The sequence below is a fragment of the Pleurodeles waltl genome, chromosome 8 (genome assembly GCF_031143425.1).
Source record: "Pleurodeles waltl isolate 20211129_DDA chromosome 8, aPleWal1.hap1.20221129, whole genome shotgun sequence".
Lineage (NCBI taxonomy): Eukaryota > Metazoa > Chordata > Amphibia > Caudata > Salamandridae > Pleurodeles > Pleurodeles waltl.
Window position 1 is genome coordinate 773,342,825 of NC_090447.1, and position 16,888 is coordinate 773,359,712.

At 46.1% G+C, this 16,888-nt stretch overlaps 1 protein-coding gene across 3 annotated transcripts in view; it reads left to right on the forward strand.

Annotated features, from left to right (window-relative positions):
* Window positions 1-16,888, forward strand: part of ATP11A (ATPase phospholipid transporting 11A) — a 661,076-nt gene that overhangs the window by 464,063 nt on the left and 180,125 nt on the right. For all 3 annotated transcript variants that reach the window (XM_069205024.1, XM_069205022.1, XM_069205021.1), the window contains exon 14: window positions 4,336-4,484. In XM_069205024.1, the coding sequence (XP_069061125.1) occupies window positions 4,336-4,484 (149 nt within the window). The remainder of the gene's footprint in view (window positions 1-4,335; window positions 4,485-16,888) is intronic.

The window sequence follows — 16,888 nt, forward strand, 5'->3', positions numbered from 1 at the left end:
GAGTCCATGACAATTCAAAGGTGACGTACTTCATACTTTTGGGGTTGCCCTAGTTTATCTGGTAAGAGTGTTAAAGTATCATAACTTTTTCATTTTCCACAGTTGAGTAGTTTTGTTTACTGTGCATTTATTTGAGGATTACACAGACACTCTAATATGTAGATAAACATATGAGTGCATTTATTAATAATACAGATTGTAAAACTGCTTACTGTAATCAACAGTTAAAGTTCCAAGTTCGCATTGTATAGGACTTTAGGTTCAGAAGTCACATTTTTTAAAGTTAGCATTGACAGTTTTGCTGAGTATTGTATATTATTATAGATGCCGTACCAAACCGCTTGATTAAATTGCAGAAAACGACAACAGCCAAACCATTTGTGCTCAAGTGTAATATCTTATGAATTTCGACCTACTCCATTCTGGCCCTGAAGCAGCTACTCGTTATGGAAGCAAATTGCCAGCCAGCTTCTACCTGGATTACCAAACAATATGTTGCCTACTGCTAGGTGGCTGCCTAATTCTGCTTCCCACCTGTTTGATAGGTTTGTTCCCGATAGCATTCATGAAACATTGATAGGGAGCTTTTCCCCAGGTGTGGTTTGGTGATCCAGTCTAAGTAAACTGGACAGAAGTGGAGATGCTTTTTATAGTGCCAGGGGAGATGGTGGCTACTACACTCCCTCAGCAGGAGTTTGAAGCAGAAGGTGTACTTAGCATGACCGAAAAGGGAATATCTCTTCTTCTGAATGTCCATAAATCTGCCCTATGTTCTAAGGCAGAGGACCAAATGGCCCATGCATTTGTTTCAGTTTCAGTCCTGTGAATCTTAAATTGGGCCTTGGCAAGCATTTTTCTTTAGATTCGGTCACTTCTTTAATATTTTTAAAATCTGTTAATTTTCCAAATAAAAGGTATTTGAAAAATAAACCAAATCATCTGTAAGGATTGAATATATTGAATTCAGTGTACAGTTCTGGTGTACCTTAATACATGTTCTTTTCGTTTCCTCCGGTATATTAAAATTATTTTTAGCTTTTACTTTTTTAAACAATCCTTTACAAACAAGGGTTAGCAAAACCAATAAGTTGCTACTCTCATTAAAAGGCGAGAGCTACTGGCTTACTAATAATGCTTGTTAAGCATTCTAAAGACGGAGAGCACAGATTATGCTATTTTACTTTCTCATGCCAAATTACTGACCGTAAAGTGTTTTGCCAGTATAACATATTGAGTAGCAACAAACCATACACTATAACATCATTTTGAGTGATTGTTGCTGCAAATTGCACTCTAGTTTATTTTGACCTTGGATGGTAGAAGTCGCTAAGCGGAGCACCAGCACATCATCCTTGTATTGAAGTCATTCTTACCTGGACCCAAATCTGCCGGGGAAGGCATCTAGACTGCAGCTCAGATATGTCAAACGTTTGCAGAGAAAAGTATGGGCCTAACTGTAGGTTATCATAAAGTTGGCAAATGGCAATATCATTGATACAACTTTTAATTTTAGTGAGTTTAAGTATGACGTGAATAAACCTCGCACTTCTGTCCATAAAGCCATATATATATATATATACATATATACATACATATATATATGTGTGTGTATATATATTGTTTTCTGTGTCATTCAAGTAAACTCCCAATAAAAGCAATGGGGGGGCTTTCCTACACCACATTGGCACCAACTAAACTAACAGTATCCAGATTAAAAAGCAAGGGAGCTAGTGTGCCCTGCTGCTGGAGTCCTCTGTTTGTCATAATCCTGCTTTAAGTATGCCCACTGTGGGCCATTTTAACTTGGACCCACATGTTGCAGTATAACGACTTGATGACTCAAAATAGCAGATTGTGTGTATGCCATTTTGATAACTTGGCCCCAGTAGTGTGTAATCCACTCTGTCAGAAGCCATCCGATAGTTACAAAAAAAAAAGCAGACAAATTAGTTGTTTTTTCACCTTAACTGTGTCATGGGTTAGCATTCTTAATGCCAATATGTTAACAGTTGTATTGCTGTTTGCTCTAAATTCTCTTTGAGACAATAGAATTAAATTATTCCCTTTAGCCATGGTATCAAGTTTAATATAAATGTATAGTACTTAGCCTCAACGTCTAACAGATCAATCAGCCTATAGTTTGTTGCAAGGTGGGCCCCCCTTTTTATAGGCCAGAGGCAAAATGGAGCCCTGCTAGGAAATTAAAACAGTCTGGGAATGTATATGCCCGAATAAACATCTTAATCAGCCAAAGTGGACACACTTCTAGATTGGCCTTAAAGAGAATATTTAGGAGACCCTAAGGACGAGGAGTGTCATGAGATTCAGACGCTTTGATGATCTTACAGATAGCTTTACTTTATAGAGGGTCTTAACAAGAGTTGACATACACGGAATTTCCTAGCTGTCTGCATTGTCCATGTACAAAAATTTGATGTCAGAAACCCAACCATGTTCTGGGGATGAATTGCGCACATCATATATCACATAAGACCTACAGATTTCAGCTGCTGTTATCCTTTGTTGATGTGTACAACCCCTCCTGGTTTTCCATACTTACGTTTATAACTTCTCCTTAATAACTTAACCATTTTTAACTATGAAAAATAAAGGATAAACTAAACTTTCTAAAGTTTTTGTTCAAAAGCCTTTTTTTGCTTTCTTGGGTTTTTATTGAACTAACACTTTCTTATACATTGAACTGATTTTCTGATGTTTTGGGAAATGGTAGAGTGCTGAAGTATAGATTTAGTTATGTGTCCAAAGCAGTGCAACATTTTGATGGATTGATTCCCCTCTCAATACAACCTGGCAACAGAGCTCGACACTCATTTATACATATTGTTTGTACTCATCTGTTTCATAAACTCTTCTAAAACTGATCTGGTCCAAGAAATATATTGGAAAGCCATTAGCTTTGTTTACTTCCCTGTGGAGAAGTGTGGCTCAATGGTTAGAGCGGCAGACCCTGAAGCAGAGATCTGGCTCAAGACCAGGGTTCAAGTCCCGCTTCGGCAGGTCTTGGGCTCAATTCCCCTTGACCAGATAATTCTCGCCTCAGTGCCTAATCTAATTCATGGGTCCCACTCTGCAACTCTGGGCAATAGCTTGCTTAATCTCCACAACGGCCCCAACAGCGCTTGGATGCCTGGCTTCACCCTGGGGGTGCTCAGGAGTGGGCGCCTCACAGGGAAAAGCCAGGAGGGGTTCCATAGCGGTATGAGTACAGCGCCTTGAGACCCTAACGGGTGAGTAGTGCGCTATACAAGTGCTAATTTATTTATTTTTTTTTTTTTTTTTTTTTTATGTTTCTTATGTCTTGCAAAAGTATTGCAGAAGAGTACCCATTGAGCTGCATAGTCACTCTTTGTCCTTACTATGTCCTTATAATGATTTTAGAAGATCTAAAGAGACTAAAGATTGCAGATGAAACTAAAATGTAATCATTTCAGTAACTAGAGAACCAAGTGTATTTCATAGAGAAATCAGGAAAGTCTGCCATTTTCAATGTTCGTAAATTGACAGGATGTAAGAATCCTAATAATATGGACACCAGAGCCTCACTTCAAAGAGGTTCAGTTACAGCAGCAATGTCCCTAATACAATCCTGCATGTACATATAAAGCATCATCTCACAAGTCCAGTGTCAAATTAAAGAATAGCATCAACTGTTAATAAAATGAACATGTTCTTTTCACCATCTAAAAGCCTATTGAAGAGATCAATTTAGCGCATTGCTCTACATAACCTTAGCCTCTGGCTGTAAATAAAGATAAACCTAATAGCATTAGCGGTGCTGACCTACTTGACAAAGAAATATCTGTGAAATGGAACTTCTTTAGCCAGCTAACTTCTTTAAGCATAACCGAATCACAGCTAACTTCCAAATTCTTATCTCAGCACCATTTTCTTCTGAAAGCAATATGTCAATATGTCAATTCTCATCCACTGGATCTGAACCAGACACATGCTGTCAGAACATAATGTAGGTTTTGAGAACCCCATCATACATTTCTGGATCAGAAGCACTGACAGGGTGTCACTTCTCTTTGAAATGCAGTAGGCAGAAAAGAGTTCAGAAAAGCTGTATGAAGAAGTATACCAAATGCTATCCTGGGTGTTGACATTAATGTTATTTTCACCTCAAGGGGGACAGGTGAAAAGTTCGGTTTAGGAAATGAAATGTTTTCTTACATGCATGAAAACACCGGAGAAAATGTGTTCTTGGGTGTGGCTCATAAGTATCTAGAACTGATATTTATCTCACATTTTATTACTGTGTTGTTTTAGAGGCACTTAAACTCAAAGTAAATATTGCTTATCTTTCTTTACCAGGAGAGGGAAGAGCTTTTTTTCCGAGCTCTCTGTCTTTGTCACACAGTCCAAGTCAAGGAGGATGACTCTATCGATGGTTTGAAGAAGACCACTCAACAGTATATTTCCTCCTCGCCAGATGAAGTCGCTTTGGTGGAGGGCGTACAGAGGTATAATATAGCACTACTTTGCTAACATTGTAAAGAGAATGGGCCTGATTTAGAGTTTGGTGGAGGGGGTTACTTCATTGTAAATGTAATGGATATCCCCTCTGCCATATTACGATTCCATAACCGCATGTGGAGATCGTAATACAGCAGACGGGATACCCGTCACGTTTGTCATAGAGTAGCCTGTCTGCTAAACTCTAAATCATGGCCAAAGTGTTTATTAGTAGAGATTTTGTCAATAAATGGTAATTTGTTTGGAATAAAGCGATTCCACTATCAATGTTTGCAGCTGTGTTGATATGTTGTTCTTGATTGTTTCATAAAAAGATATTGATAATTGCAAAGTTTAAAAAAAATTGTCATCCTTATGTTGTGCAACGTGTGAGATCTTAACTCCCAGGAAGCAAATATGGCACTGAATGATAGTACTTTAAATAAAGTATCAATTGATTCTAAATCTGCTTTCAGAAACAGTTGAATGTCTTATACTTAAAATTAGGCCTACGAATAAAAGACCTTCAACATAGAGAGACACGTTTTTATACATTCATTTTTTTTTTTTAATTTATGTAGCACAAATCTTACCTGCTGCTGATGAGGGCTGAACAAAAAGCTCACAGTACCAACACAGTTATATCAAAAAAATAGCAATCATGACAGCAAAACAAATGAACTCTAACGTAAAACGTTGATGGTCAACTCTACTAGAAAAGCTAGGTGGCGTGTCTGACTATCAAGGAAGACAATTTCGAAGTCGGGGGCTCAGCTATTGGGAAAGCCTGGTTGGAGGTGCGTTCCTTCCTGGCTAAAGAAGTTACAACATGCAAAGGATTTCCTGGGGGATTTTGAGAAATGCCTTTAAGTCAAGTTTAGAGACAAGACACAAGGGTTATTGTAGGATCTGAGTTTAGTAAGTCAATCAAGCCAGCTTAAACAGAGTTCTTGCCTCCATGGAAAGCTAGTGCAGTTACCTGAGTGTGGGTGTGAAACAGTGGCATTTTGTGGTTCCAATGACAAGCCTAGAAGCTAAGGGCAATACTATTCTCAGTGGAACAAGAGCACATTTAAAATATGTGGTTGGCTGTGCATTCACCCCATCAACGCAAATAGTGCTAACATTTCAGAGTAATCTGTGCATTAGTATACAGATGTACCAATTAAAGAAAAACTGTGTTCGATGGCATCTGTCGCTGTAGATACACATGTTGTGCATAGCCCGCCATCTGGTGTTGGGTCGGAGTGTTACAAGTTGTTTTTCTTCGAAGAAGTCTTTCGAGTCACGGGACCGAGGGACTCCTCCTCTTTGTCTCCATTGCGCATGGGCGTCGACTCCATCTTCGATTGTTTTCTTTCCGCCATCGGGTTCGGACGTGTTCCTTTCGCTCCGGGTTTCGGAACGGAAAGTTAGCTAAATATCGGGAAAATTACATCGGTATTGTTGCGTTCGGGATCGGCTTAGTTAGAATCGACACCGAATCGAAGAGTGAAGAGCTCCGGTACCCTTCGGGGTAGTTTTCGATCCCCCGTCGGGGCCTGGTCGGCCCGACCGCGTGTAAAACAACGCTGATGGAACGGACCCCGTTCCGTTTCTGTCCTAAATGCCACAACAAATACCCGTATACAGACCAACATTTGGTCTGTAACCTGTGCCTGTCGCCTGAGCACAGTGAAGAGACTTGCGAGGCCTGTCGTGCGTTCCGGTCCCGAAAAACACTCCGTGACCGTCGAGCCAGAAGACTGCAGATGGCGTCCACGCCGACAGCTCACCGAGAGTTCGAGGATCAAGAGGAAGAAGAACCCTTCTCGATCAATGAATCGGACTCCGAGGAATTCGACGACCAAAAAACTGTGAGTAAGACGTCGAAGCCAGCACACAAGAAAAGTGACAAGGCCCAGGGGACGCCACTGCCACCAGGCCATGGCTCGACCCATAAATTCGGTGACCGACCATCGGCACCGAAAAAGGCCGAAATGGTGCCGAGATCGTCCGACTCCGGTCGAGACACCGGCACGCAGCCTTCTCGGGACCGAGAAAGTGCTGCTGAAAAACATCGACGCCGAGATAGCGGAGCCGAAACTGCTCGACGCAGAGACAGCGGCACCGAGGAAGATCGACGCCGAGAGGGTTCGACTCCGAAAAAGAAGAAGGTCACCTCGGAGCCGAAAAAGAGTACAGACAGGGTTTCGGTGCCAAAACGACCCGCAACCGACCCAACTACCGGTTCCTATTCAGAGGAGCAATCACTGTCCTCTCAGATGCGAAAGCATAGATTTGAGGAAGAGTTGCAATCCACCGAAGTGGACCACACTCAGAAACGTATTTTTATACAGGAAGGAACAGGGAAAATAAGCACCCTTCCCCCTATTAGGAGAAAAAGGAGACTGGAGTTTCAGTCAGACCAAGCACCACAAACAAAAATGGTGAAAAAGGTAACTCCGCCACCCTCTCCTCCACCTGTAACTAACGTTTCACCGGCACAAACTCCATCACATTCCCCGGCTCACACCACCATGAGCCAAGGTGACCAGGACCAAGACGCTTGGGACTTATACGACGCCCCAGTGTCGGACAACAGTCCAGAGGCGTATCCTACAAAGCCCTCACCACCGGAAGATAGCACAGCATACTCACAAGTGGTGGCTAGAGCAGCAGAGTTCCACAACGTGTCCCTACACTCGGAACCAGTCGAGGATGACTTCTTATTCAACACCCTCTCCTCCACCCATAGCTCCTACCAAAGCCTGCCTATGCTCCCAGGAATGCTTCGGCACGCAAAGGAAATCTTCAAGGAGCCGGTCAAGAGTAGAGCAATAACACCAAGAGTGGAAAAGAAATATAAGGCACCTCCCACAGACCCTGTTTTCATCACCTCACAGCTGCCACCAGATTCCGTCGTAGTAGGAGCAGCTCGCAAGAGAGCCAACTCCCACACATCTGGGGATGCACCACCCCCAGATAAAGAGAGCCGCAAGTTCGATGCAGCCGGAAAGAGAGTCGCAGTACAAGCTGCAAACCAGTGGCGCATCGCTAACTCTCAAGCACTACTTGCGCGCTATGACAGAGCCCATTGGGACGAGATGCAACACCTCATTGAGCATCTACCCAAAGAGCTACAAAAAAGGGCGAAACAGGTGGTTGAGGAAGGACAGAACATATCTAATAATCAGATACGCTCCTCTATGGATGCAGCGGACACAGCTGCAAGAACAATTAACACATCTGTGACTATAAGAAGGCACGCATGGCTACGAACGTTTGGTTTTAAACCAGAGATACAGCAGGCAGTGCTCAATATGCCATTCAATGAGAAACAACTGTTCGGACCAGAAGTGGATACGGCAATTGAGAAACTCAAAAAGGACACTGACACTGCTAAAGCCATGGGCGCACTCTACTCCCCGCAGAGCAGAGGCACTTACAACACCTTCCGCAAAACAACCTTTATAGGGGGGTTTCGGGGTCAGGCCACACAAGCCAGCACCTCACAGGCAACACCGTCCAGCTACCAGGGACAGTACCAAAGGGGAGGCTTTCGGGGCCAATACAGAGGACAATTCCCTAGGAATAGGGGAAAATTTCAAAGCCCCAAAACCCCTATAACCAAACAGTGACTCACATGTCACTCATCCCCTCCACACAACACCAGTGGGGGGAAGAATAGGTCAGTATTACCAAGCATGGGAGGAAATAACTACAGACACTTGGGTCTTAGCAATTATCCAACATGGTTATTGCATAGAATTTCTACAAATCCCTCCAAACATACCACCAAAAGCACAGAATTTATCAAAACAACATTCAGACCTTCTGGAAATAGAAGTTCAAGCATTATTGCAAAAGAACGCAATAGAACTAGTACCAAAGACACAAATAAACACAGGAGTTTATTCACTGTACTTCCTAATACCAAAAAAGGACAAAACACTGAGACCAATCCTAGACCTCAGAACACTAAACACCTACATCAAATCAGAACACTTTCACATGGTCACGCTACAAGAAGTGTTACCATTGCTAAAGCAACAGGACTACATGACAACCTTAGATCTCAAAGACGCGTATTTCCACATACCAATACATCCGTCGCACAGGAAATACCTAAGGTTCGTATTCAAAGGAATACATTACCAATTCAAAGTATTGCCCTTCGGTTTAACAACTGCACCAAGAGTCTTCACAAAGTGCCTAGCAGTAGTGGCTGCACACATCAGAAGGCAGCAAATACACGTATTCCCGTATCTAGACGACTGGCTAATCAAGACCGACTCACTGACAAGGTGCTCACACCACACAGATCAGGTCATACAAACTGTTAGAAATGGGGTCTTTGGTTGACAGTCAGGTTACCCCCTGTTCAAGCAAGGACCCTCACTCTAGTTAGGATAAAAGAGAATCACCCTCAGCTAACCCCTGCTTACCCCCTTGGTAGCTTGGCAGAGCAGTAGGCTTAACCTCAGAGTGCTGGGCGTAAAGTATTTGTACCAACACACACAGTAACTTAATGAAAACACTACAAAATGACACAACACCAGTTTAGAAAAATAGGAAATATTTATCTAGACAAAACAAGACCAAAACGACAAAAATCCAACATACACAAGTCAAGTTATGATTTTTAAAAGGTTTCAAATAAAAAGAGTCTTTAGGTAGTTGTAACAACACACTAGCGCTGCTAGCGTGAAAATGTACCTGGTTTGCGGCAAAAATAACCCCGCACGGGCGGTGTGCGTCGAAAATAACCCTGCACGGTTATATGCGTCGAAAACAACTCGGCACGGCGATGCGCGTCGAAACAGCCAGCCACGCGACGGTCCGAAAGTCCCGCGGCGCAGGTTGCGATCTCTCAGCCTTCGTCAGCGATGCTGCGCGTCGTTTCTCCTGCTCCGGGCGTCGATTCTCCGGTCGCGTTTCCTGCGGCGTCGTTTCTCAGCTGCGGAGCCGGCGTCGCGTCGTTTTCTCAGCCGCGATCGGATTCGCGTCGATCTTTTCTCCGCACGGCGCTCGGTGCGTGTATTTTTGTCCTTAGGCTGCCAGCCTCTCCTTTCAGGGTCCCAGGAACTGGAAGGGCACCACAGAGCAGAGTAGGGGTCTCTCCAGAGACTCCAGGTGCTGGCAGGAAGAAGTCTTTGCTATCCCTGAGACTTCAACAACAGGAGGCAAGCTCTACATCAAGCCCTTGGAGATTTCTTCTTCAAGATGGAAGGCACACAAAGTCCAGTCTTTGCCCTCTTACTCTGGCAGAAGCAGCACTGCAGGAAAGCTCCACAAAGCACAGTCACAGGCAGGGCAGCACTTGTTCCTCAGCGATCAGCTCTTCTCCAGGCAGAGGTTCCCCTTGATTCCAGAAGTGTTTCCAAAGTTTGTAAGTTTGGGTGCCCTTCTTATACCCATTTTAGTCTTTGAAGTCACCTTCCTTCAAAGGGGACTCACACCTTCTTGTGAAATCCTGCCTTGCCCAGGCAAGGCCTCAGACACACACCAGGGGGTTGGAGACAGCATTGTCAGAGGCAGGCACAGTCCTTTCAGATGAGAGTGACCACTCCACCCCTCCCTCCTAGCAGAGATAGCTAATCAGGAAATGCAGATCACACCCCAGCTCCCTTTGTGTCACTGTCTGGTGTGAGGTGAAAAACAACCCAACTGTCAAACTGACCCAGACAGGGAATCCACAAACAAGGCAGAGTCACAGAATGGTTTAAGCAAGAAAATGCTCACTTTCTAAAAGTGGCATTTCCAAACTCACAATCTTAAAATCAACTTTACTAAAAGATGTATTTTTAAATTGTGAGTTCAGGGATCCCAAACTCCACATGTCCATCTACTCTCTAGGGGAATCTACACTTTAATCATATTTAAAGGTAGCCCCCATACTATCCTATGAGAGAGACAGACCTTGCAACAGTGAAAACGAAATTGGTAGTATTTCACTGTTAGGACATATAAACCACATTACTATATGTCCTACCTTATCCATACACTGCACCCTGCCCTTGGGGCTACCTAGGGCCTACCTTAGGGGTGCCTTACATGTAAGGAAAGGGAAGGTTTAGACCTGGCAAGTGGGTACACTTGCCAAGTCGAATTTACAGTGTAAGAATACACATACAGACACTGCAGTGGCAGGTCTGAGACATGATTACAGAGCTACTTATGTGGGTGGCACAACCAGTGCTGCAGGCCCACTAGTAGCATTTGATTTACAGGCCCTGGCACCTCTAGTGCACATTACTAGGGACTTACTAGTAATTCAAATATGCCAATCATGGATGAACCACTTACATATAATTTAAACAGGAGAGCATATGCACTTTAGCACTGGTTAGCAGTGGTAAAGTGCTCAGAGTGGAAAAGCCAACAGCAACATGTCAGAAAAATATAGGAGGCAGGAGGCAAAAAAGTCTGGGGATGACCCTGCATAAGCAAAAGTCCAACACAACCCCCTACCAGCCTAAAGCCAGGGGAGAACAATCAATACCTTGATGTACTTCCCTGATTGGGGCGATAGAACAGGGACCCAGGCCCACAACAGCAGGGGCATGTTCCAGTTCTACGCCTTCCTGACTCCAGTTGGATCCCTCTGTCCATACTCTCAGGGCCCACTAAGCTAACCCATGGGGAACCCTTCTCCACATCTACAGACACCATCTGTGCAACACCTAACTTTACTTTGCTCACAGATGTATTGCAATGGGCAGATAGTACCACCAGGGCCAACACAGTGGTGTTGCCCACTCCACCCCCGGGGTGTGACTCTCGTCCTCCCCCCCCCAGGGGCAACTCTGTCCACCAGGACAGCAAGCCACAGTGGCCCCAGACAACTGTCAGGGATGAGAGCCCGACCTCAGGCCTCTCTAACCACTGTGACTGTGGAGAGTGGGGGGTGGTAGCCCCAGGTGCCTGGCACCCTTTGACCACTCTCTCTTCCACCAGGTCAGGGATGACAACCTGACCCTGGTCCTCCCCTCTGGGGCTCTGTACCCTCCCTGCAGAAGCGGCACCCCCAGAGTCCAAAACTGTCAGGGTGCTTGTAGAAGCAGTCCTGCACAATTCTTCCATCAGTGCAGGGATGTTAACCTGCAACTGATCCTCCAACCTGGGGTCTGTACCTTCAGGTTGGACCAGGGCCAGGGGTGAGGCTTCCCTCCCCCTGCCCTCTCTTCTGGGGTCCTGAACCACCCAACTAGGAGCGGCCCCCCCAGAAGACAACATGGTAGGGGTACTGTTAGCAGTAGCCCCTTCCTCCAGGTCAGGGGGGACACCCTTAACCTGGCCTCCCAATCCAGGGTCTGTACCCACAGACTGGATCACTGCCTGGCAACCCAGGACTTCCTGGGGGGCATACCTACCCCCTACCAGGTCAGAGTTTACCCTCTGAACCTGGTCATCCAACCCAGGGTCACCACCCTGCGGTTGAACCACTGCCTGGCACACCAGGACTTCCTGGGGAGCACACCTACCCCCTACCAGATCAGAGCTTACCCCCTGAATCTGGCAATCCAACCCAGAGTCACTACCCTGCGGTTGAACCACTGCCTGGCACACCAGGACTTCCTTGGGAGCACACTTACCCCCCATCAGGTCAGAGTTTACCCCCTGAATCTGGCAATCCAACCCAGAGTCACTACCCTGCGGTTGAACCACTGCCTGGCACACCAGGACTTCCTTGGGAGCACACTTACCCCCCATCAGGTCAGAGTTTACCCCCTGAACCTGATCATTCAACCCAGAGTCACCACCCTGCGGTTGAACCATTGCCTGGCACACCAGGACTTCCAGGGGGGCACACTTACCCCCCTCAAGGGACACACTGTCCCGAAGGGCCACACAAGAGTCTGGCTGGCGCAGGTCTCCTGACCTCTGCCCATCTGACAGAGTCTGGATTCCCCCCAACCCAGAAATGGTCTCACCAAGGTCATTCATGGGGGGCTCTGCTCTCAGAGCTGACCCCTGACCCTCCAGGTTCTCCACTGGGGTCCGCAACCCCCTCTCAACCCTCTGTCTGGACTTCTGCAACCCCTCACTAGGAGTGGTACTGCCAGACACCAGAACTGGTGGGACGCTGGCTACAGCCGCCCCCCCAAGTTCTCCTGACACTGTGGGGTCTCCCTCAACAGATGGCCCTATGGTACAGGCTAGGCTCCCCTCCTGGGGTTCCCGCAGGGAACCCTCCAGGACCTGGGACCGGATCTCGGGCACCTTGGGCCTCAACCCATCCCCATTCCCTCTCCTCTGAGACTGGACATGGGGTCCCTCACCCATCCCACTACACTGGGACCTACCTGGGACACTACAATCCTTCCCTACCTTACCTGGTTGGGAACTACCTAGACCACTCCTCTCAGGAGCACCCCCAAATGCCTCTTCAGACTCTCTGGTACTCACCCAGAAGTCTGCCTCCATTGTAAGCTCCCTGGGGTCAGAGAACTCACACTCCACCTGGTGTTGGCATAGCTCTGGAAAATAAGGACTAGACATATGCTCTCCAGCAATTACATCACTCAGCCCCTCACATGAATTAACCAAAGTACCCTTCACCCAACCATCCAGTGACTCTGCTTTGAAAAAGCACCCCACATCACCCTCCTGAGACTGGTGAGACAGTACCTGACTGTCCCTGACACTCAACCCACACTCTTCTGGGATGTTTTCACACTCCATAACCAGGACTTCTACCTGGGGGGAACCCCTCTCCCTGTCACTCTCAACTAGAGTCAGTAGAGTGTCCCTCCCACCAGTAGGAATATGACTCCCCATGCCAGTTCCCCAATCCACCTCAGGGACCCTGTGCATCACTGGAGCTACCTCATACCCCTGAACCTCCTGGCGTGTGTTAACTCCCTCCTTCAAGTAGGGCACCACATCTCTGGGCATGTGCACTTCTTCAGCAGTACTGGATACAAGATTTTTGCTGCCACCATCTGAACTGGACTCAGCCCTCATGGCCTCCAGCTTCAGCTCTTCACAGCTCAGCTCTTGAGCTGCAATCCTTTCTTTTTCCAGGACTAAGGCTCTCTCCTCCTCAGCCCTCTCAAGCTCTGCATCTAGCTCTTCCAGACTCCGGATTCGAGCTAGGAGCCACTCATCTCTTTCTGTTTCCTCCTCTTCGGAGTAGTCATCCTCCTCAGACTCATTTGGTGGTGTTGCCTGACAACGTTTCAATTCATACTGAAACAGGGCTGACTCAAGATCCTCCCTTCTGGATTTCCTGTTCACAGCCAGTCCCCTTTCCATGCAAAATGCTTTAAGCTGCCACTTTTTATACATAAATAGGTGCCAGAAATTGACTTCCATTCTGCAAAGGCTTCACAACCAAAAACCAAAGTCCAAAAATATTATCAATACTTCCAGGAGGACATCAGAGAACAAAAAGCAGAATCACAAGACAAGTAGTATGTGGTCACGTAGTGGTCTGAGATCAAAACAGTAGTGTACACTTAATTACTGTATGTCAAGTACAAATACAAGTCCAATCCCGACCGCTGGTCACCAATGTTAGAAATGGGGTCTTTGGTTGACAGTCAGGTTACCCCCTGTTCAAGCAAGGACCCTCACTCTAGTTAGGATAAAAGAGAATCACCCTCAGCTAACCCCTGCTTACCCCCTTGGTAGCTTGGCAGAGCAGTAGGCTTAACCTCAGAGTGCTGGGCGTAAAGTATTTGTACCAACACACACAGTAACTTAATGAAAACACTACAAAATGACACAACACCAGTTTAGAAAAATAGGAAATATTTATCTAGACAAAACAAGACCAAAACGACAAAAATCCAACATACACAAGTCAAGTTATGATTTTTAAAAGGTTTCAAATAAAAAGAGTCTTTAGGTAGTTGTAACAACACACTAGCGCTGCTAGCGTGAAAATGTACCTGGTTTGCGGCAAAAATAACCCCGCACGGGCGGTGTGCGTCGAAAATAACCCTGCACGGTTATATGCGTCGAAAACAACTCGGCACGGCGATGCGCGTCGAAACAGCCAGCCACGCGACGGTCCGAAAGTCCCGCGGCGCAGGTTGCGATCTCTCAGCCTTCGTCAGCGATGCTGCGCGTCGTTTCTCCTGCTCCGGGCGTCGATTCTCCGGTCGCGTTTCCTGCGGCGTCGTTTCTCAGCTGCGGAGCCGGCGTCGCGTCGTTTTCTCAGCCGCGATCGGATTCGCGTCGATCTTTTCTCCGCACGGCGCTCGGTGCGTGTATTTTTGTCCTTAGGCTGCCAGCCTCTCCTTTCAGGGTCCCAGGAACTGGAAGGGCACCACAGAGCAGAGTAGGGGTCTCTCCAGAGACTCCAGGTGCTGGCAGGAAGAAGTCTTTGCTATCCCTGAGACTTCAACAACAGGAGGCAAGCTCTACATCAAGCCCTTGGAGATTTCTTCTTCAAGATGGAAGGCACACAAAGTCCAGTCTTTGCCCTCTTACTCTGGCAGAAGCAGCACTGCAGGAAAGCTCCACAAAGCACAGTCACAGGCAGGGCAGCACTTGTTCCTCAGCGATCAGCTCTTCTCCAGGCAGAGGTTCCCCTTGATTCCAGAAGTGTTTCCAAAGTTTGTAAGTTTGGGTGCCCTTCTTATACCCATTTTAGTCTTTGAAGTCACCTTCCTTCAAAGGGGACTCACACCTTCTTGTGAAATCCTGCCTTGCCCAGGCAAGGCCTCAGACACACACCAGGGGGTTGGAGACAGCATTGTCAGAGGCAGGCACAGTCCTTTCAGATGAGAGTGACCACTCCACCCCTCCCTCCTAGCAGAGATAGCTAATCAGGAAATGCAGATCACACCCCAGCTCCCTTTGTGTCACTGTCTGGTGTGAGGTGAAAAACAACCCAACTGTCAAACTGACCCAGACAGGGAATCCACAAACAAGGCAGAGTCACAGAATGGTTTAAGCAAGAAAATGCTCACTTTCTAAAAGTGGCATTTCCAAACTCACAATCTTAAAATCAACTTTACTAAAAGATGTATTTTTAAATTGTGAGTTCAGGGATCCCAAACTCCACATGTCCATCTACTCTCTAGGGGAATCTACACTTTAATCATATTTAAAGGTAGCCCCCATACTATCCTATGAGAGAGACAGACCTTGCAACAGTGAAAACGAAATTGGTAGTATTTCACTGTTAGGACATATAAACCACATTACTATATGTCCTACCTTATCCATACACTGCACCCTGCCCTTGGGGCTACCTAGGGCCTACCTTAGGGGTGCCTTACATGTAAGGAAAGGGAAGGTTTAGACCTGGCAAGTGGGTACACTTGCCAAGTCGAATTTACAGTGTAAGAATACACATACAGACACTGCAGTGGCAGGTCTGAGACATGATTACAGAGCTACTTATGTGGGTGGCACAACCAGTGCTGCAGTCCCACTAGTAGCATTTGATTTACAGGCCCTGGCACCTCTAGTGCACATTACTAGGGACTTACTAGTAATTCAAATATGCCAATCATGGATGAACCACTTACATATAATTTAAACAGGAGAGCATATGCACTTTAGCACTGGTTAGCAGTGGTAAAGTGCTCAGAGTGGAAAAGCCAACAGCAACATGTCAGAAAAATATAGGAGGCAGGAGGCAAAAAAGTCTGGGGATGACCCTGCATAAGCAAAAGTCCAACACAAACCCTCTACAAACTCGGTTTCACCATCAACTATGCAAAATCACACATTCTGCCGTGCAAGGTACAACAATACCTAGGAGCCACAATAGATACAACAAAGGGAATAGCCACTCCAAGTCCACAAAGGGTTCAAAATTTCCAAAAGATTATACAACGCATGTATCCAACACAAAAAATACAGGCGAAGATGATATTACAACTACTAGGCATGATGTCCTCATGCATAGCCATTGTCCCACATGCAAGGTTGCACATGCGGCCCTTACAACAGTGCCTAGCATCACAATGGTCTCAAGCACAGGGTCATCTTCTAGATCTGGTGTTGATAGACCGCCTAACATACCTCTCGCTTCTATGGTGGAACAACATAAATTTAAACAAAGGGCGGCCTTTCCAAGACCCAGTGCCACAATACGTGATAACAACAGATGCTTCCATGACAGGGTGGGGAGCACACCTCAATCACCACAGCATACAAGGACAATGGGACGTACATCAAAGAAAGCTGCATATAAATCACCTCGAACTACTAGCAGTTTTCCAAGCATTAAAAGCATTTCAACCAATCATAACTCACAAATACATTCTTGTCAAAACAGACAACATGACAACAATGTATTATCTAAACAAACAGGGGGGGACACACTCGACACAGCTGTGCCTGCTGGCACAAAAAATATGGCAATGGTCAATTCACAACCACATTCGCCTAATAGCACAGTTTATTCCAGGGATCCAGAATCAACTTGCAAACAATCTCTCTCGAGATCACCAACAGGTCCACAAGT